Genomic DNA, 22,307 nt, shown 5'->3' with positions numbered 1-22,307 from the left:
TTAAGAGCCATTCATAAACTGTAAAATCCACCAAAAAGAGAAAAAAAAATTTCAATAAACTTTTCTTCTTAAACATTGTGATAAAAAAAGGTAAAAAGGTAAAAAGAGAAAAAAAATCATTAACAATTCTTGTTCATTCCATTTAAAAAAGTAGCTTGTTATGTTCTTCTTCTTTATAGTTTCACTTTCCTTTGTATATTGCAAACGCCATTTTAAATCCACTCAAGTTAAAAGTTAGTTCAAAGGAAAGCTATTTAAGAGCTGAAGTTAAGATTTATTACTTGCAAATTCTTGCTAGTCCTCCTACTTTGTTCTGTCTGTGTTGAATTCTCTTTAGAAATAAATCTTGGCACAGAGGTGGTCGCGACTTCTCGTTCTGTATAAACAGAAGCACCCTGGGCACGGAGCTTCGTCAGGCTAAAGGGGAGCTCTCACCCTTCGATCCCCTGGTTAAATTCCAGGGGTCCTGGGGAGCTCTACCCAAAACCTGACCACTCTTCCCTCCCCCTTCTCCCGGGGGAGAAAATTCCAACCGTTTGACAGCCCATTTACGCTGTCAGGGACGGTTTGACGAAACCCAGGGCAGACGATCCCAAAGGAACGTCCACAAAGCCTGCGTTGCCAACCGGAAGCCTCCGAAACAGGAATTAATCTTGTTTTCATTAACAACTTTGTTTCAAATGGTGATTTAAGGAATGCAATAGGGAAATGAATAGAGGATGTATGTGGATCATACATCCTACCTGTGGAGCAAAATGTTATATGGGATTATTTGGTGGATCTTAAAATTGCACTGATGCCAATTTTCCTTGCTGCTCCACTGTTATTTTGGGCATATCTTTTTCTGCACAACTTTTGTTTGCATTTTATTTTCCAATTTTATTTTCAAATATTGAGCCCCACCATCATTATCTTTTCTCAAATTTCTTTTCAAATCGGTAATGAGATTGATTCAGTATTTGAATGTTCATCTGTGGCCACCATCTGCCCATCTATCCAACCTGTTCTCCTTCAGCTATGTTAAGCCTACAATCCTCAGAATTTTCAGCTTTCAACCTTGGCTTTACAGAAGTTTACTCTCAGGTAAGAGAGATGAAGATTGATTAATGTGGAAAGCATCCTGGAAGTAAAAGGTTCATCAAATAAACAAGACTTCTGACTCATTGGGAAGTCTATCTTCCTGGAAGTACAAGCAAGTGTTATGATTCTACCAGCAAAGAAAAGTATTGTCAACTCCATCAGATTCCAATGGAATTGCATGACAATGACAAATAGTCACAGAGGTACAATTCACTACCAGTATCTGTGAGCAGGCTGCAAGTTCGATGAAATAATTATAACAATAAGAAGAAGAACAGAGTGATGCTGATAGATTCGATGGTATATCGAGCATAGATGGGCATGGAATGTTGCTAGTATGCCAGTTAGTTGAAGAAGCAAAATGGGCATTGGAATAGCTGAAGGACAGTGAAAATGCCCTGAAGCTAATACACCATGGGGGCTTTTTTTTTTTTGTCACAACAGTATATACAATCAACATAAAATAACTCATCATGAGAGAAAAGTATATATAAGTAAAAGTATAAGTAAAAGTATGCATATAATATTATAATGAAGAAAACAATAGGACAGGAACGGTAGGCACTTTTGTGCTCTTATGCATGCCCCTTATAGTCCTTTTAGGAATGGGGTGAGGTCAAAGAGACCAGGGTGTCTGGTAAGAAAGATCAAACAAAAATAGAAAAGATACATGGCAAGGCAAAGTATTCCATGATGAGTACACAAAGGCAAAGTAGATAACAAGACTAGGCAATGGCTAAAAGCAGGAAAGTTTAAAAAAAGAGATAGGGAGGCTAATTCTGGCTGCACAAGTCCCAATCTTGAGAACAAGACACAGTCTTGAGAAGCAACAGGCAGCAAGTACCACCTCTGCAAATAACCTGAAGGTACAGTGGATCACCTGGTTAGTTGTTGCAATAACATCACATAAATTAATTACAAATAACAGCATAACAAAGTAACAACAATGATGCAAGAACTAGTGGAACCACTAAGTAGACAAACAATGAAGAAGCTGTGGGACTTTAAAGCTCAAATAGGCAAACATTTGCCACATAACACTCCAGACTTAACAGTTATCGATAAGAAAGACAAAGAAAGCAATCTTAATCAATCTTAATAGGTGCCTTGGCTGCAATCCCAAAACATCTGGAGCACCACTTGAAACCGATCAGCACTGACAGAATTACTATTGGTCAATTGCAGCTTTACTTGGAACAACTTACATCCTGCACCCTTTAATATTACTAATAACAACATCTGTCTATCCCAGGTCCTTGGGGAGGATTCAATTGGTGGATAAAAATGCCAAATCCAGTCTAAACATCTGGCTGATTGTGTGACCAACTTTAATAATAATATTCTGGGCAGTTTAAAACAAAACAGTGCAAAACGAAAAGGAACAAAGATGGCAGAGATAACCAAAGATGGGAATGAAAATAAAGAAAAAGTGTCTTCATTTTTACTTACAAAACGCCTGGGTGAAGAACCAGGTCATCAGGACCTTTCAAAACACAACTTCAGAGTTTAAATCTCATATAATGATTTAATGTTCCAGGATCTCATGCAAAATTTGGAATGGCAGTGTCTAGCATCTTTTGGTAAATCAGAGTCAGCTTTCAGTGCCCAATGACAGGACTCAACATCAGCTTACTGCACAGAAACATATGATTAGCACAGTATGGACACAGCCAAATTAGAAGGGAAATATATACAACTTTGTTCCAACGTTTAATATTTGCACTGTAGACATGGATCTTATGTAGTAAGCTTAGAAAATTAGCATGCTCATGAAAAAAAACAAATGAAAACCAAAACAAGAAAATGTATAAATAAGATAGGGTGAATGAAAGAAATATTCCACTTCCACTAATAGCAAAATAAATATTCTGCTTCCAGGAAGTATTAAAGAAGAGTATGGAACAGCAGTTTAAACAATACACTCTCTCATATTTTTTTCTATTAATGTCCTATATTTTTCCCTTTAAAACTGAAAGTGAACTTTCATGAATTGTATATATTTTTGCTTTTAAAAACCCACAGAATCATTTGAAAATATGATAATGGTAACATTTAAAAGCTATATGAGTCAGCTTCAAAATATTTATAGACAGAATTCTTTATTGACTATTGTGACACACAAGGAATTTGTCTTTGGTGCATATGCTCTCAGTGTACATAAAAGGAGAAAAAATACATTCATCAAGAATAAGATACAGCACTTAGTGATAGTCATAGGTTACTAATAAGCAATCAAATCATAGTAGGAAACAAATAAAAAAATATAAATTATAAAGATTCAAGAAACATGGTTATAGTCATAAATGGGAGGAGATAGGTAATAGGAAAGATGAGAAGAATAATAGGACTACAGTCTTAAAATAAATAGTTTGACAGTATTGCGGGAATTAGCAGAGTGATGGCATTCAGGGAAAAACTGTCCTTGTGTCTAGTTGTTCTGGTGTGCAATGCTCTATAATATCGTTTTGAGGGTAGAAGTTGAAACAATTTATGTCCAGTATGTGAGGGGTCTGAAGATATTTTCACAGCCCTCTTTTTGACTTGTGCAGTATACAGGTCCTCAATGGAAGGCAGGTTGGTAGCAATTGTTTTTTCTGCAGTTTTAATTATCAGTTGAAGTCTGTGTTCATTTGGTTTGGTTGCAGAGGCAAACCAGACAATTACAGAGGTACAGATGACAGACTCAATAATTCCTCTTTAGAACTGAATCAGTAGGTCCTTGGGGAGTTTGAGCTTTCTGAATTAGTGCAGAAAGAACATTCTTTGTTGGGCTTTTTTGATGATGTTTTTGATGTTAGGTGTCCATTTTAAGTTTTATAAAAAGTGGGTTCATCAATAATTTTTAAGTTATTCCAATTGTGGTAGGAAATGTTGCCAGATACATGGCAAATGTAACTTCATTACTATGTGAGCTGCACTGGTCACCAATGTGTTTCTGGGTGCAATTCAAAGTCCTGGATGTCACCTTAGAGCCCAACCTGGCTTTGAACCAGGTTAGCTGAAAGATCATCTTTTTCCAAGAATTTCTACCATCCAATTTGATCCAGCAGATTGGATATGCTGCGAATCCCCTCAGTCAAAGAGTATCAATTGGCAGATACTAAAAGACAGGCCTTTTCTGCTATATCCCCTCCTTTTGCAATATTCTCCCCTTAGAAATTAAAATGATCCAACTCTGTTGATCTTTGGTAAGGTTTTAAGAATTTGGCTGTGTACCAAAATTGTGTTCAGGGCTCAGTTTCGTGACTTTAATATTAGTTGGTTAATTATTTTGGCGCCTGTCTGAATTTATTGTTTGGATGTTTTTATTGCTTAACATTGTTTTAACTGTTTTATAGTTTCAGAATTGTCAGCTGCCCAGAATCATTTGGCTCAGATGATTGGTTATAGAGATTGATTGAATAAATAAAGACATAATTGGTACCAAACTCTCCTTAGAACAGGGTAGATACTGGCACATTAAAACTTTCATAGATAATATTTCCACTCTCATTTATTTATAATTGTGAGCTCAAGGTATATAATTCATCTCTCATAAACTGCTATTTGACATAGTTGTGCACTTTCCCATTTATTCCACACATTGGCTAATTTCAGCCTCTTCAGCAAACTGAATAATTATGGACCAGGCTGCTGAAAATACCCAACTACTGCCGATTTCCCCAAAACTCTTAGTTGGAATTAAAAGCAATAATAGTCTAATCACTGGGAAACTGGCAGAGAAAGCATTGCATGGAAAGTGGGGGCTACTGTACATTATGTACCATTTGAAAATAATATTGTAGTCTGAAAGGATTTAAGTTCTATTTGTTTGACATAATGTAAAAATATTTTATTATAAGAAATACTCATATATTCACCACTTTAGCAGAAGAAGACCCATGTATCCAAGGATAAAGTGATTTGTTTACTTATGTATTTATTTGTTTATTTGTTTATTTGTTTCTTTATTTGCTCCTCCCCCATCTCATGATCAAACTGCTCTTATATATTTTGGTTTTATATTGCAGGGGAGGGTGGTGTGAAATCTTGTGAACAATCCAAATAATCTCTGAATTAGAAGACCAGAAGACCTTGAGTTCTAGTTCCACTTTAGGCACAAAGCCAGCTGTGTGACCTTGGGCCAGTTCCTTTCTGTCAACCCTGGGAAGGAAATAATGGCAAACCACTTCAAATTTTTGCCAAAAAAACCCAACAGGGACTAGTCCCAGGCAGTTACCAAGGCCCAATAATGGCTCAAAGATGTGTTCACAGGTGTGCACATACACACACACACATACAGAGAGAGAGAGGGAGGGAGGGAGGGAGAGAGAAAGAGAAAATATATAAACTCACTTTTCACTAATAAGTTCCTTTTTATACCCCTACTAGCCTTCATTGTTGTAACTTTTAGCAAAGAAAAGCTATGTGGTTATTAAAATCATGGAGAACTTGTACTTCTCTTGTCTTGATGCTGATAACCAGTTTCTTTTTCTCTTGACAATGCTGATGGGATTGCTGAGAGTTGTAGCTCAACAAAATCTTTCTAGAGTGTATAGGTCTTCTTTGCTGGATAAAAGCATGCAGCTAGACTTGCTTCAAGAAGGTGGTTTCCTCTCTTCCTATGGATTGTTCCTTGAGAAGAACATCAAATCTCATGCAAGAACTTCATCAGGATTTTTTCACTTTGGAAAACTAACATGGAATTTCCCACTTCTATGAGAGTTTACTCATCCTAGAGAATTCATTGGGGTACTTATAAATGTATGCATTTAGGATCACAGCCTTTTTTGAATTGATGCCAAATTCTTTTCCTCCTTTCTTTATTAAAGTTTATTAGAATGATTCAAGAGTAATGACATCCTTTCATCCAAGTTACTCCATAGCATTGCTATGAAGAAAAAAATCGAGACCTCTGTAAAAGCCACTCTTTGCTTCTGAAGGCCAAGTAGGATATAAGGTACATTAAATAATACAGTGTCTAATTTAGTGGAGCTGCTTGATTCAGTCAATGGTAATCCATATGCTCTTTATCTGCTGATTGGTCAAGGACAATACTTCTAACCAACCTTCCCACCCATCAGTAGAAACAATTTAAGAACAGCTTTTGAAGGAAGTAAAGTAAAGGTTTCTCGGTTAAACTCATTTCCCTCACCCAGGTCCCTGAAGTCTAATATTTTTATTCCCTCTGCCTCCTATCCCATCTTTTGGAATTTGATGATTTGTCATCATTTCTGGGGCAACTGCAACATGTTTTAAGCCTGCATTTCAGCCAGGCTTTGCAGACATGAATGTCCAACATACTTTAATGTCTGCGCCCCAAGTTGAGGAATGTTGATTTAAACTTCATTTGGAAGAACTTGTATTCATGTTATGACAGCATATGTTGTAGCTGTAAGTCCAGTATAAGCAAGTATGTGCAGGCCTATCCTACACAGTCATACTCAAAATATCTTTATATTCTGGAGGACACAGTAGATTTAGGCATACAGTGATGGTGTCCTTATCAAATAGACTTATGAATGAACAAATAATTGGGTTGAAAGACAGATCTCTGCTGCCCACCTCCTTAACAGGTAACATTGGTGAAAAGTGACCCTGTTCTGGTTTATCTCTTTTGAGCTGAAAGAAGCCAGGATCTTGCTACCTGGGAACAGGTAGCATTAAACCAAATAAGGTGACTTCTGAATGGCCATGCACTGTTAAGCATCCAGTAGCTGGGCAATCACCTCCCACCACCCTTTCCAGATTGGGTCCCTCCCAGACTGCAGCTTTTAGGATTCCCATATTATGCTGCTCTTCATCTTTTAGAATGCCTGAGGATTATAGGCCCTTGTGCCCAAGGCGATCTGGAAGGTACTAGGTCGGGCAAGCTACAGCGATACAGTGACTCTCGACTCTCAGCTTTTTGAACCTCCTGGCAGATAATTCTATGTACCAGAAGGATCATGTTTAATTTTCTTTTCGGCCTTTGTCCGCCTTGGACAAGACAGGAGTCGCCTCAAGGCATGCAAGAACCGCGATCCTCCTCCGTGAAAGGATCGGTCGGTCCACGGTCCCGCCGCGCTTTCCACCTCGCCTCGGTCCCTCCCTGTCCTTTTTGACAGACACCGCCGCGGGCTTCGCAGACCGCCGCGGCCCCGAAAGCTGCATACGACAATGCTACGATGTTCGCAGACTGAGCTAGCCAAAGGGGAAACATGAGAAGACGCGGCTATTCACGTTCCCGGGCTAGGGTGCTCCGGTCTGGACAATAAAGAAGAGCAGCCTCCGCCGCCGCGGGGCGAGAACTCTCGCGAGCGGTGTGCGTGCCGAAAGCGTGTGGCGGGAGCTGGGATGGGAGAAGGGAAGAGCAGAGCCAAGCAAACCAACGAACAAGCACGCAGTCAGACCGAATCCCGGTCCCGCAGCAATCGCAGCTCCCAACAGCCGCCAGGTACTGACCGCTGGAGGCATCCCCGGGAATGGGAGAGGATGCGCGCGCGCTTGTCGAGTTTGACCTGAACCAAGGCAACGGGAGGGAAGGGGCCCTTCTCCGCAGACATACCTCAACCTCACCTTCGGACACCAAAGTGGTGCTTCTGTTACCAGCAAGCTCTCGCCGCCCCGATTTTCTTTCAGTCTTCCTTTTGCAAGAGATAATGGCTCTGTCCGCAGCTGGTCTCTCTCTTGCAGTTCAGACAGGGGAAAGGGAGCGGGAATCCTGACAGGGCGCTGGGGCTACAGGTGAAAAGCTCGCTAAGGTTTTGCCGTTCCTAAGGGAGAGCTAATTCGTCCGCCGGCCGTGTCCATCACGTCCGAGGTCTTCGTAAGCGCTCGGTTTCGCCGTCGCTCAGCAGTCCCGCTGCCTAGAGCGCACGCGACTTCTCTCCCCGCTCCCCTTTGAAACGAACCGCGTCCTTCAAGGAATAAGCGATTTCTCTGCCCAAAAACAGTATTAATGAGAATACAGTCCGGACGCCTTAGCTGCCAGAAGGATTCTCTACCCCCATCCCCACCCCCCACCTACACACATACATCAAGTTAATAAGATGCATAGTAATAGCAATGATAGGCTATGAGTGCTAGGTACGCAAAAGATCCTAAGGGAAGCGAGGGCTTTATTTTTGCCTTTTCCGTTTGCTGAATGGGGGGCAGGCCCGGCGCTTGATCTCGTAAACCCATTGCCACTACTGGCCCAAGTGAACTGCACTTTGGCCCATTTGCGAGCGGAACTGCCGCATCTCTAATTAGGCGAGTTTGGGACGCGCAGACCCGCATGAGAGTCATCCGAGGCGAAGCATCCTCCGTTAGGCGCCGTCTGTTCTCCAGAGTTGCACACCCGCATTTCTTCGAAAGTTGCTGGGGCCTGGGCAAAAGAGCGCTTGCGAGCAGCGGGTTGGTGGTATTTGCGGCGATCTTTGCGGAAACTGGGTCCAGCTGCGGGAAACGGCGGTCGTCTTTTCCTGCGAGCTATTCTCTCACTACTTTGCCAATGACCCGTGTCTTTTAAGTGCCGCTCTGTTATTGTGCCTTAAACGAGGAACTTGAGAGGTCTTAGACACGGTTGAAGCGATTTTCGCAAACTGAATGTTCTCTGGTTGTTTTAAATCCATGTGCTGTAAATTTTGAAATATGCGTGTTTCGACTTAATTAATTATTCGAAACTATTTATATTTCGGCAGTGGCTTTGGGTCTCTGGTTACAAATTGCAATAGGATTATTATGGCCCCTTTCTCCCTCCCAAGGGACGGGCTTGTTTCTAACTTCTTTTGGTTCTTCCGGAAGGGAACCTCTCTGGTTAACCTGGAGAACGCTTTGTCGGGAAGAGAAGAGTCCTGCGAACGTGAGCCAGACCGAGGCCTTCGCGGCTTCAGAGGAGGGAAGGAAAGTTCTTGGGGCGCCCTCAGAGGCCAACCCAAGATGCTACTCTTTAACTTTAGGGAAAGTACCGCCGGTTCAGCTGAGGCCGTCTTAATGGCGTAATTTGATGGTGCCCGGAGGCTTTTCTTTCTCTTTTCTTTTTGTAAAAAGTCGCATCCCTGAGGCGTTCCCACCAGTGAAAGACCTGTGTGATGCTTAAATACGGCGATGGTCTTTGTGGTGCCAGATTCGATCTTGGGAAAAGTCCTGAGGACTGGCCCGCAGGCACCTGGGCGAGGGCTGAGGACCGGAGAGGGGTGTGGGGGCTGTGGGACTCGCGCGAGTTGTTTTCTGGGCCCAGGTACGCGACCGCCGGCAGGTTCCGGTCCTCTTTTGGCCCAATAGCGCTTGTCGCCTTGCCTTGTAGGCTCTAGTCCCGCGCCGACCCGTAGAGCGGCCTGCCAGGTTGACGCGCGTCCACGGCGTATTTTTTTCCTGCGGACAAGTCCGAAAGGCGTCTGAACAACATCCTCGCAAATATTGACAGTGGCTACTCCAAACGTTTTTGGAGTGGGGAGAAGGCGACGCGATTCCTGGAGGTGGCGAAGACTTAGTTTGGGATGGGGAAGTTTGGGGTGGGGAAGCGGAATGGCCCAGGGGGATGGGTTGCTGTTGGCGCTGATCTCTTGGGTGACTTTAGTCAGCAGAGAGGCCAAAGGGAGGTCCGGCCGGGAAAAGCTGCCTGAGTGTCTTCTGATCTTCTGACGAAGCGAAGGAGAGCGAAGGTAGCAAAATCTGCCAGGGCTGGAGTTAAGGGGTGGGGACGCAGCACCAGAGAGGGCGAGATGAAGCAGACTACAAGGCCGACGACACCACCGGGGACTCTGCTTTCATCTCTCCGCTTCCCCCCACCCCTCAGAAACGCATAGATGTGAATCTAAACGCGCTTATTGCTTCAGCGATGCTTCGTTTTCTTGTTCATGTATTCGAGCGGGGCAAGTTGACAAACTTATTTCGCTTTCAAACGGGCCCCCTTCAAGCATCTCAAAACCCATAACGCACACGCGTTTCAGAAACGAGTTTTCCAAGTTTGTTTGGCTGCATCTCTTTCTGCGCATCTTTTTGCAGACTTCGCCCCTATTCTTCTTCCTGTCCTGACAGCTCTCTGGCTGAGTTCACCCGATCCGCTAAATCGGGATGCTACTGGAGAGTGGAATGGTGTGTGGTTGCAGTTTCAGCTGCATACGCAAATCGTGGTTTGTTTAACCACGTTTTACTAATAACTATATTGGTTTGCTTCAAAACGACCTTGTATATATCGATAGTTATTAGTAAGACGCAGTTAAACAAGCCATGGTTTGCGTATGCAGCTGAAACTGTAATTAGCCTTATCTTTAGGAATGAGCACTCATAGGGACAGGCAACATCACGTGTCTTTTTCTGATTGGGAAGAGCCCACCTCCGCCCCCGCCTCCAGTTTCTTCCTCTTAGTTTCCATCGTAGTCCGGTCTAGATCGTCTCTTTTCTATATTTGATGCCCACCTTCCTCATTCAGACTGATCTTCAAACTTCAGAGGTATGTGATATTTGATCACACACTTTTTATCCGTATTAGTAATTATAAGATGTGAACGCTTATGGGCATACTTCTGACCTGGTCCGGATGGATCCGGAGAGCTTCAACCAATGGCCCGATCTACGAGATGCGAGAAAATTACCAGCCTTGGTTGGTAGTTTGATTTAACCTGTTTTCCATAGACTCACACGTGTTAACTTGAGGTGTGTGAATGGTGAAGGGGAGGGGGAAGTTGGGGTGGGGAACCTACCAATGGTATCCGGTGCAGGTTTCGTTTTAAACTGAAATAGCATTTGGCTAGAATCCAAAAGTCAGTTGCTTGGGACGAAATCCCACTGAATTCAGTGAGTCTTGCTTTCTGCTAAACTTGCAAAGGTTGACCTTGTTTGAAGAATTTCCCATCACAAAAGTGAGATCTGTTTCCAGTGGCTTGTAGGCACGTCCATGGAATGTTTTGGGGAATAGTACAGTAGTTTGTCTTCCTTTTTCCCACCTGGGAGTTCCTACCCACCCCACTTATTTTTCAACCTGGAGTCCTGGGATTTCCCCGTAGTCTCCCATCCAAGTACTAACAAGGTCTGATCCGGTTTAAGTTCTAATGTAGACAAGGTCAGATCGTAAACGTGTCGCATAGCTTTCTGTAGGTGTTCTCATTTACAGTCAAGAAAAGCTGATTTAAACCCGGTTGTTTAATTGAATAACTGTATATTCAATTTTAGCCTTGTTTTTTTCCTAATCTGCATCGAGAGCATAGCAGAATATTTTAGGCTTGGGAGAGATGTATTTGCTTGGTATAAGGAATCTTCGAATGGTTTAAAGCACACAGGAGAAAAAGGTCCCATGCATTCATAAGTTAAATCATAAGATTTAATGAGTGTGCATTCTCAAAAGTAAGGGGGGGCAAGCACATCCTGGTTTGGAGGATGCTCAGGGTTGCCTTTGTTTTTCTAAACCTCCATCAGAGTTGGAGAGTCTGTTGTTTCTGTTCTTTTCCTTGAAGCAACAGTTTAGATCCTAGGTCTATTGGTAGTCTTGCAAGAAAAAATAACGCAAATATCGGCAGAAACTTCCCCAACCATTTGTGCTTATAAGAATTTGTTCATTTCTTAGAATGGCCTCCTTCCTTTTCTGGGCAAACAGCGTTTGAGGCTGTTCAGAATAATAAAATACAGACCATTATCTCATTTTAATAGTAATTTTTTTTACTATTGGGGCGGCGGCTAATAGAATGAATGCATAAAAGCAAATAAATGTGTATGTTAGGCAAAACAAGTTCTCAACCTTACATTAGCAAAGCGGGCATCTCCATTGCAATACCTGTCTGCTTCTCAGGCAAAGAAAGAAAGAAATTTCAAATTTGTATCAGATGTAATAGTTGGATGAGAAAACACCAGGAAATCTGTGCTGTAGATTGGGAAACAAACCAACAACAACAACAACAAAAAGATTCCAGAAAAAAACAGTGACAAACTATTTTTGAACAACATGGAGACATCGCAATCCTTCTGGAAAAGAGCTATTTGCCCCCCTTTTTCCAGACCGATCTGTGTGTGTGTGTGTGTGTGTGTCTATCTATGTGTGTCTATGTGTGTGTCTATGTGTGTATGGGAGGAACAGTCCAATTATTGCGAAAACTCTCTCTGGCGAAAGTCTCTCTTTCGCTTGAAGAATTGGTCCTATCACTAGGGGGCGTGCAGACAGGTGTAAAGGAGGCGGGGAACGGGACCGGCCGTTCGCAATCCGGGAAGGGGAGCCCCGAGACATCCACATCAGCTACGCCCTCCTGCCCAAGCCGCCTGCCCTCCAGACGGAACTTCCGTCTCTCATTCGCGGACAGGGCGGCAAATTAAGCAGGTGGTGCTGGGTTTTCGTCTCCGATTCGGTGGAAGAGTGCGATGCTGCAAGGGATGGAAATAGCCTGGTAAAAGGGGCGACTCCTCATAAAGCCCTTAAAAACCTCATAAACGCACACCGATGCTAGAGTCGCGCAGTAGTTCATCAGAGCCGCCTTTTGATCGAAGCGCGCCGCGTTTCCACCTCTCTTCGAGCTGTAAGCCTTGCTTGAAGAGGCGCAACTTTGCGCCTAGGTTGGCTTTTCTCTCTGATCAAATCGGCCACGAGATGGCTTGGCGGGAGGTGTGATGGAGATTTGGGTTTAGCGGGAGCGCTAAACTGGAAGCTGCCCGCTCTTCAATATTGATGACTTTTCGATCGCCCTTCTCTCCCGATCCGTTGCGGGGGTTCAAGGGGTGCGCGCTCCTTCGGCAGCCCTGACGGCTACTGCAACTGCTGCTGGAGGCTCTCCCTTCGCGGGAAAGTTCTCGTCCTTGATCTCTTTGGTCCCCCTCCCCTCCCCCCGCGATGCGTCGGGTGATGTCCCGGACCCCGATTAACCCGAGGTTTTTCCTTTGCAGTGCGCGCTTGCCCCCGCTGACCGGAGCTGCCTGCCCGCACCCAGCCGGCCTGCTCTCGCCTGAAGGACGTTGCCATCCGCCAGCCATGAACACCATCGTCTTCAACAAGCTGAGTGGCCAAATGCTCTTCGAAGAAAGTGCTAAGGAGCACGAGAGAAACAACAGCCTGCCTTATGGGCCGGTCTTGGAGGTCACCCCTCGCCCAGAGGTCCTCCTGCCCGACCGTCCTCCTAATAAAGACAACCTCACCGTTCGCCATAAGAAGGCCGGGTAAGTGCCCGCAGGCTGCTGGGTCAGGGCTTGGAGGGCAGGTGGGAGGAAGGGAGGTTTTCCTGGGCTGGAGCAGTGAGAGGCTGGAGCAGAGGTTAAATTACATTCTGGGGTTGCTGTCCATCTCCACCTGCCTTAGCTATCAGGATCTTGTGTGAATGATCCAACCAACCCAACACTTTATGCCCCTTTGGCAACACCTTAACTTCCAAAGTTTCTTCTTAAACTCAACTCAGGTTTACTTAAATGTTGTTCCACTGAATTATTTCCACACATTTTTAAAAGGCACAGGCATGCTTGGAAGATGAAAATCTCACTGATAGGCTGGGTAGCTGGCATTGCAGAAACTGTGAAGCTGGCATGTAATGGTGGTTTGCTGGAAAAACCAGCAAGCTACCTAAGTATTGTGAGAATAGGAAAAAAAAATGTGCCAGGATAATGACTAAAAATTGAAGTGGCTAAGCATTTGACTAGGAGAGAGAGACCTCACTGGGATTTACATCTGAGCAAACTGATTTGCTGAAAATAACAACAACAATAACAATAATCGTTTGAAAAGTAAGAAAACGAGCACTATCTATTAAACAATTTTACATTTGAGAGACAGCCAGAGACAATAATCAATACAGTGTCAATTAATTAATATAGAATTCCTTTGGTTGTGACTATTTTACCATGCAAAGCAAATTTACTGCTGTTTATGACTGCTTTTCAGGTGATGGATAATATGTGTTTATGGGCCTTGCAAATTTATTCAGACTTTGTTTGGTTTTTAAGGAATGCTTTTGTACAATTATTTTGCAGTTGACTGCCACAATAGTTATTGTGTTCACATGTAAAACCTATTCTATCTGTTGTGCCTACATTAGGAGTCCAAACGAATCAACATTTGCCCCTTTTGTTCAGAAAGAGGCATAAAATGAGTGGGTGGGTCAGTTGATGGTTGGCTCAGTTGCTAAGACACTCAGCAGTTTGGTGGCTTGAATCCCTAGTACAGGTCACCTATGTGAGCAGGGGTTAGACTAGATGACCTCCAAGGTCCCTTCTGACTGGTACTGTTACCCTTTCCACATGGACATCCATTAGCAGATCATTGATACCTTCATGGACAAAATGAGTCAAATCTAAGAGTAATGCAGATAGATCAGAATGCTTATTTGTGAGAAATATCTTCATCAGAAATTTTTAAGGGATGTCAAAAATGGAGAGGAGATTCTTTTTCTCTGAAATGAAAAGTTAAAAATCACACCAAGTTTATACATACAAAATATTTAAAGTTACCAGAAGAATGGCTGTGCTGTGCTGAGATGCTACTACCAACTGATTCATATAGAATTACATTTCAACAATAATAGTAACAAGTAAAAAAGACTAAAAAGTCTAAAAATTTAAAAACTGAGGAGAAGGCATTCATGGGGGGAGAGGGAGGGCAGGGAACAAGCACTGTTTGAAGGCAGCATCTATGGAGGAAAATAGCGTTACAGGATCAAACTCCAGAATCTTAACCAGAGACTGGCACCAGTTTGGAAAGGCAGGTTCTGATATTTTTCAGGTGTTGTGGAAAGATCAAGTCCAGTTGCTGTATACTTGCATGCCCATCTTCTCATTGAGGATACCGAATGTCCTGGACCGGTTTTGAGGAGAGAGCAAACCTGTCCCTGATTATAATCTGTTTCTCTAATGATTCTCCTTTGTGTCCTGATTTTGGATACAGTGGATCCAAACTTATGTAAACTTGCCTCTGTGTAAATTCCATGGAACTTTATTCAGTAAAGCTTCTTTCCATGAAGGGGGACTGCATATGGTTAGGCTTTACATTAATTAAACAGGACATGCCTAAAAAAACAGCACATGCCTGAGAGACGAGACGAAGTTGTTCATGTCTTCCATTGGATGAACTTCTGTTGGGATAGGAATGTACAAGCATCCCATCAGGCAAACATTTGTCTTTGCCTAGACAAAAATCCAGAGTGCAATATTATCTATCCATCAGCCATTATGTATATCTAGAATTGCTTATCAGTACTGGGTTGTCTGCAAAGGTCAAATTTAATTTTATTTAAGTTTGGTCAAGTGCAGAAATTACTGACATGTGCTCCCCTTAATAATTAGTCATAAACAGATGTAAGACTTTTGGAAGTGGTAAGGAAGTTATTATCCGAATATCCTGAGTAGCTAAATGTGTAAAAATTGCTTGTTCTCAAAACAAGGTCACATTAGCCACACTATTTGTTAAACCCTCACTTTGGGGAATTGACTGCCCTGTTTTGGAATTGTGAAAACAGGCTGGGAATGTTTTCACAAAATAATTCTCAAGGGAAGGCTTGCCCCCAGATAAACAATATGCAAAGTATTTGTGTTGTGTTATCAGACAGCAAAATTAATTAGGTTGCTTCCCATCATCCCGTCTTGTCCTGCTAATTCGTCTCAGCTTCCCTGTTCATGTCTGGGGCTCATAGCCGAACTGACACTTGGTTTTGTAACATATTCTCTCAAGTCCTGGACCCTTCCTGCCCCTTTGATTATATATTTACCAGTTGGCTTTGGGAGTTTTGATCTGAGGTCAGCCATTTTCTTTTAAAATACAAATAAAGCACCTGGAGAAAGTGGTGGGGTGGGGTAGAATTTAATTCTTTATTTTCTGCTCCAAACTAGGAAAAAGTTTCCTATGAAGATATTGCTGATCTTGGTAGGACACCCCCTATTGTTGCCTACCATAATAGAGCCATCTACTGTCCTCACCTTGACTCACAGAGTGTTCAACAAGCATATTGTATAGTGCAGCTGTGAAAATGAAGACTATGGAAACCACTAAAACCTTGGGTACAGCCCTAAGTTCTCTCCAAGTATTAATCCTAAATATTAACTGTAATGCAAAGGAAAGGAGAACATATTATGTATAGAAGAATGATATTGACTATGTATAATTAAATTTAACTCTAGTTAAACTAATACATATTTTTCTCTGGTCCAGGATGGTTTTGCTACTCTTATTTCTGCTCCTACCTTGGCTTCCAGTGCATGACTCAAAGACTACGTGGCTGCTTAGCTGCCCTGCCTGCCTACCAGATTGTGAACTCTAAAGCAGCAGTAGAATAATGACTGAAAATAAACTAGGTTTCTTTACAAAAGCTCATTCAGAGAAATCATCCATTTTAGATTTGGTAGATTTTTTTAACCTTGCCTTTCTTGTACCAGGTTTTATTTTAGTTAAGCACAGGTTAATTTAGGTCCAGTTTGCTTTAAGCAGGGCATGATCCAACTTACAAAAATGGTGTGCCTGAAAATTTACGCGTGGTCTCCCACTGAGACAGATTTGCCTAGTTTCAAATATATATGAAAATGCTCAATTGCTTAAGGAAAAGTGGAGAAGATAATGCTGTCCTTCTATATCAGGGGTGTCAAACAAGATTTTATTGAGGGCCGCATCAGGGTTGTATTTGACCTTGGGGGGCTGGGCACAGTGAGTGTGCCCAGGGTGCAGGGATGAAATGCTCCTGGTTCCTGGATTGCCTGATCCGGTAGTGATCCAGTAGTGATGGCGGCGGGTGATTCAGAGAACCAGTAGCAAAAATCCCTGCCCCACTCCATGCCCAGCTGACCCACACAATCATTAGAGGTTGTTTTTTTTTTTAAATTTTAAAAGCATTTTTTCTTCGGCCAAAAAATGCTTTTAAAAGTAAAAAAAAGCCTCTGATGATCACACGGCTCAGCTGGGATCATCAGAGGCTTTTAAAAGCATATTTTTACAACCTCTTCTGCAGAGGTGAAATCTAAAAAATTTCCTTACCGGCCCTGTGGGTGTGGCTTAATTGGTGGGCATGGCTTGGTGGTCCGATGACTGGATGGGCGTGGCCAATAACAATAAATAATAATAATAATAATAATAATAATAATAATAATAATAATAATAATAATAATAATAATAATAATAATAATAAATTAAACTTATACCGCCCTTCTCCCGAAGGACTCAGGGCGGTGTACAGCCAAGATAAAAAGCAACAAGTATACAAAGTTAAAAAATCAATTTAAAATACCTATTCAATAATGGCCGAATTAAAACCGTCAAATTGACCAACCTAAAATACCCCATATAAAATTACAGAAAATTTAAAAATTTAAAATTTAGAAATTTAAAAAATCTAAAAAATCAGTCCAGTCCCGCTTGGATGAATAAATAAGTTTTTAATTCCCGACGAAAGGTCCGAAGGTCAGATATTTGGCGCAAACCGGGGGGAAGGTCGTTCCAGAGAGTAGGAGCTCCAACAGAGAAGGCCCTTCCCCTGGGGGCCGCCAGCCGGCATTGCTTGGCGGACGGCACCCTGAGAAGACCCTCTCTGTGAGAGCATACGGGTCGATGGGAGGCATAAGGTAACAGCAGGCGGTCCCGTAAGTACCCGGGCCCTAAGCCATGGAGCGCTTTAAAGGTGGTAACCAGAACCTTGAAGTGCACCCGAAAGACCACAGGTAGCCAGTGCAGACTGCGCAGGAGTGGTGTTACCCGGGAGCAACGTGGTGCTCCCTCAATCACCCGCGCAGCTGCATTCTGGACTAGCTGAAGTCTCCGGGTGCACCTCAGAGGTAGCCCCATGTAGAGAGCATTGCAATAATCCAGACGAGAAGTGACGAGAGCATGAGTGACCGTGCATAAGGCATCCCGGTCCAGAAAGGGGCGCAACTGGCGAACCAGGCGAACCTGGTAAAAAGCTCTCCTGGAGACGGCCGCCACATGGTCTTCAAACGACAGCCGTCCATCCAGGAGAACGCCCAAGCTGCGCACCCCTTCCGTCGGAGCCAATGACTCACCCCCAACAATAATAAACAAAGTATACAAAACAATAAGAGGTATCCAAAACCAACTTTCACACTTTACACACACACACACAACACAACACAGCTGACTCACACATAATGTAAAAGCAGTGCACTTCACCCAAAATGGTCCTTGCAACAAGCAGAAACCTCACACAGCTACAAAAAGCTCAAAAACCAACTTTCACACTTTACACACACACACACAAGACAACACAACTGAGTCTCTCTCTCACACACACACAATGCCTCATACAGCTTTGTGAGATTTTGTGTGTTTGTATAGTTAGAGTGAAACACACCCAAATCTCAGAAAGCTGCAAAAATATTTTATTTTATTATTTTATTTTATTTATATATTTTAGATTGGGGGTCTCCAACCTTAGTAACTTTAAGGTTTGTGGACTTCAATTCCCAGAGTTCCTCAGCCAGCAAAGCAGGCAGATTCAGTTGTTCACTGAGGAGATGGATTTTAGGGAGGCAGATTCAGTTGCTAGCTGATGCAACTGATGTAAAGCATGGCTTTGCCAGCCCAAAAGGAGCAGCAATTATAGGTAAGTGGGGGAGGGGGCGAGTGGGTGGGCATGGGCTCTCTTACAAGAAATGATTTTAAAAGCCTGTGATGATGAGGCAACTCATCTGAGATCGCCAGAGGGAAGAAATATTTTAAAAGCTCCTCTGATGATCCCAGCTGAAGTTCCCTCATTGCAGCCCAGAACCTCTTAAAATAATTGTTTTAACAAGCTCTTTGGCTGAAGAGCTTATAGAAAACATGTTTTTTAAGGTTCTGGTGATGAGGAACTCAGCTGGGATCATCAGAGGAGCCTTCTAAAACCTTTTTTTTACAAAGAGTTTAAAGGGTTCTGACGATCTCAGCTGAGTCTTGGGATCATCAAAGGCTTTTTTTTTTTTTACTATTAAAGGCATTTTTTTTGGCTGAAGAAAAACTGCTTTTAAAAGTAAAAAAAAAAGCCTCTGATGATCAGGCAACTCAGTTGGGATTGCCAGAGCCTTTTAAAAGCATTTTTTATAACCTCTTTGTCTCAAGAAGTTGTAGAAAAAAATCATTTTAAAAGGAAAAAAAATTGGCCATGCCCACCTAGTCACATTACACCACCACAACCAAGCCACACCCACAGAACTGGTAGTAACAAATTTTACATCTCACCACTGCCAGGGTGGGTATGGCTAACTCAATGTTACTTGTGTTGGAGGCGCCTGTGGTGGCCCAAGCGGTCTGCCAGCGAAAACGGGCTCCGTTTTCGGTTACCATGGCCTCCTACAACCCTCTGCCACTGAAAAGTGAGCCCCGTTTTTACTGGCAGAGGGTTGCAGGAGGCAGTGGCAGCTAAAAACTGAACTTGGGAGCCTGTTTTCACTGGCAGAAGCACGACGGGGCAGTCTTTTGCTATTTCCAGGGGGACCAGATCTAAGCATCCTGTGGGCCAGATCTAGCTCCCAGACCTTGAGTTTGTCACCCCTGCTCTATACCAATGTTTCTGAAGGTCAGCAACTTTATGAATGGTCTTCCACTCTGAGAATTCCACAGCATGCTACCTAGGGAATTTTGGGAATTGAAGTTCACACATCTTTAAACTGTTGAGATTGTGAAATACTATCCTACATGTCAGTAGTGAAATCAATTTTTTTTTACTGTGGGTGTGGCTTGGTAGGCATGGCTTGGTGGGCATGGCATGGGAAGGATACTGCAAAATCTCCATTCCTACCCCACTCCAGGGGAAGGATACTGCAAAATCTCCATTCCCACCCCATTCTGGGGCCAGCCAGAGGTGGTATTTGCCAATTCTCTGAACTGCTCAAAATTTCTGCTACCGGTACTCCAGAACTTGTCAGAACTTACTGGATTTCTCCCAGGTTTTGCATTCTAATAGTATCCATATTGCTAGATGCTCAGGGTAGTAGATCCCTTGTTTAAAGGTAGAATTGAAAGAACAGTGCAGGATAGAGTGTTGACTAAGCCAGCCCTTCACTCCTCAATGCCCTGGAAATAATGGGATAGCAACTTCTGACATTTTCTCCAACATAACAGAAAAGGACTACATTAGAGAAGATTGCTGAAGTTGCTTGCTTTGGCTTCATCGCTATCCCAGTGGAGAGAAAAGCTAAAGGCTTGTGTCAAATACCAAATGTTTTTTGTTAGCAAACACTGTTTTGTCTGCATTTTCTTTTCTTCTCAAATCCCTCTTCCAAGGTCAGACAACGTTTTAACAGCTTCCTTACTTGAGAAAGATCTTTTATCTTCATAAGAAGTTGAGATAGTATTCAGGCCAGAACTGGACAATGGTATTTAAATTATCAAAGCCTCCAATTTGGCAACTTCTTCTTTCTCTATCCCTTGGGGCTGAGTTTTGCTCTTGCTTTGCATGCTTATATATTTGCTTTCTGCAAAGTTATTTTGATTTTATGAATCTATCAAAACTGTTAGAGCTAGTCGAGATGGGTTTTTTTATACAGTTAGAGAGGTAAACATGTTAAGGAATAAACAAACCCCTTTCTGCTTATTCTTCCATAAAACCTGAATAAATGATTATGCATAGTTTGTAAATCCACACTCCCTCATATGTCTGTATTTGTGGGTTGCTCTGAATGCCTTGAGAGTTTTGTTTAAAGAACTGTAGCCTTCATGCCTCAGTTGACCCATATGTCTCAGAAGATCCTTCTGGGAAATATTTGGAATCAATTGACCTTTAGTTTAACCAGCAGGGCTCTCCTTTATGTTGCTTGTAATTACCATTGATCATGTACAATGACAAGAATATGTTAAAAAAGGCTCCAGAGTATATTCCCATTTATCATTGTGCCTTCTAGGATGGTACTGATAATCCAGCTGAAGTTGGAATTATTGTAATCACATTCAGTGGTGGAATTCAATTTTTTCTACTACCGGTTCTGTGGGCATGGCTTGGTGGGCGTGGTAGGGGAAGGATACTGCTAAAACACCATTCCCATCCCACTCCAGTGGAAGGATACTGCAAAATCTCCATTCCCATCCCACTCCAGTGGAAGGATACTGCAAAATCCCCACTTCCTCCTCACTCCTGGAGGAAGGATATTGCAAAATTTCCATTCCCACCCCACTCTGGGGCCAGCCAGAGGTGGTATTTGCCAGTTCTCTGAACTACTCAAAATTTCCACTACCGGTTCTCCAGAACCTCCTTAATAGCACCCTGTGATCACATTCCTGTGAAAAGATAGTTGCTTGACAGCAATAAGACATTCTAAACTAAAGAAGCCAAAAAAGACAAAACCAATGGAGCTGAAGTTAAGGGTGGCTGTATCCACAATTCTGTAGTATCCATATTCAGGCCCTAGCAAGAGAAAACTTTGAGGGAGGGGAGAAGGGAAGCTCCTATTCACAAAAATAATGATGCAATTCAGGTGCAATAAGTCCTCCACGCACAACAGTTCACTTAGTGACCATTCAAAGATACAGCATCACTGAAAAAAGTGACTTATGACCGTTTTTCACACTTACAGCCATTTTAGCATTCCCATGGTCACATGATTTATATTTGAATGCTTGACAACTGACTCACATTTATGACAGTTGCAGTGTCCAGAAGTCATGTAGTCACCTCCTGACAAGCAAAGTTTAACATCTACATGAAGCCGCTGGGTGAGATCATCAGTGGTTTCGGCGTGAGGTATCAGCTGTATGCGGATGACACCCAGCTGTACCTTTCCACACCGGACCACCCCAACGAAGCTATCGAAGTGCTGTCCCGGTGTCTGGAGGCTGTACGGGTCTGGATGGGGAGAAACAGGCTCAAGCTCAATCCCTCCAAGACAGAGTGGCTGTGGATGCCGGCATCCCGGTACAGTCAGCTAAATCCGCGGCTGACCATCGGTGGCGAGTCATTGGCCCCGATGGAGGGGGTGTGCAACTTAGGCGTCCTCCTGGACGAACGGCTGTCTTTGGAAGATCATTTGACGGCCGTCTCCAGGAGAGCGTTTTACCAGGTTCGCCTGGTGCGCCAGTTGCGCCCCTTTCTGGACCGAGATGCCCTGTGCACAGTCACCCACGCACTCGTGACGTCTCGCCTGGATTACTGCAATGCTCTCTACATGGGGCTCCCCTTGAAGGGCATCCGGAGGCTGCAGTTAGTCCGAATGCGGCTGCGGGTGATAGAGGAGCCCTCGTGGCTCCGTATAACACCATCCTCCGCAGCCTGCACTGGCTACCTGTGGCCTTCCGGGTGCGCTTCAAGGTTTTGGTGACCACCTTTAAAGCGCTCCATGGCATAGGGCCGGGTTATCTACGGGACCGCCTACTGCTACCGAATACCTCTCACCGACCCGTGCGCTCTCAC

General features: G+C 43.2%; 1 protein-coding gene across 3 annotated transcripts in view; it reads left to right on the top strand.

Annotated features, from left to right (window-relative positions):
• Positions 1-22,307, top strand: part of LOC131197754 (homeobox protein Mohawk-like) — a 192,885-nt gene that overhangs the window by 112,249 nt on the left and 58,329 nt on the right. Inside the window, exons 1-2 of one of the 3 annotated variants that reach the window (XM_058182204.1) lie at positions 7,066-7,495; positions 12,892-13,161. In XM_058182204.1, the coding sequence (XP_058038187.1) occupies positions 12,977-13,161 (185 nt within the window). In that variant the 5' untranslated portion in view covers positions 7,066-7,495; positions 12,892-12,976. Of the gene's footprint in view, positions 1-7,065; positions 7,496-10,405; positions 10,478-12,891; positions 13,162-22,307 lie in introns of those variants that run through there. The other 2 variants (XM_058182205.1, XM_058182203.1) reach the window with 2 other exon arrangements.

This window comes from Ahaetulla prasina, chromosome 4 (assembly GCF_028640845.1).
Source record: "Ahaetulla prasina isolate Xishuangbanna chromosome 4, ASM2864084v1, whole genome shotgun sequence".
Taxonomy (NCBI): Eukaryota; Metazoa; Chordata; class Lepidosauria; order Squamata; family Colubridae; genus Ahaetulla; species Ahaetulla prasina.
This window is presented reverse-complemented; position numbering and strand designations above follow the sequence as displayed.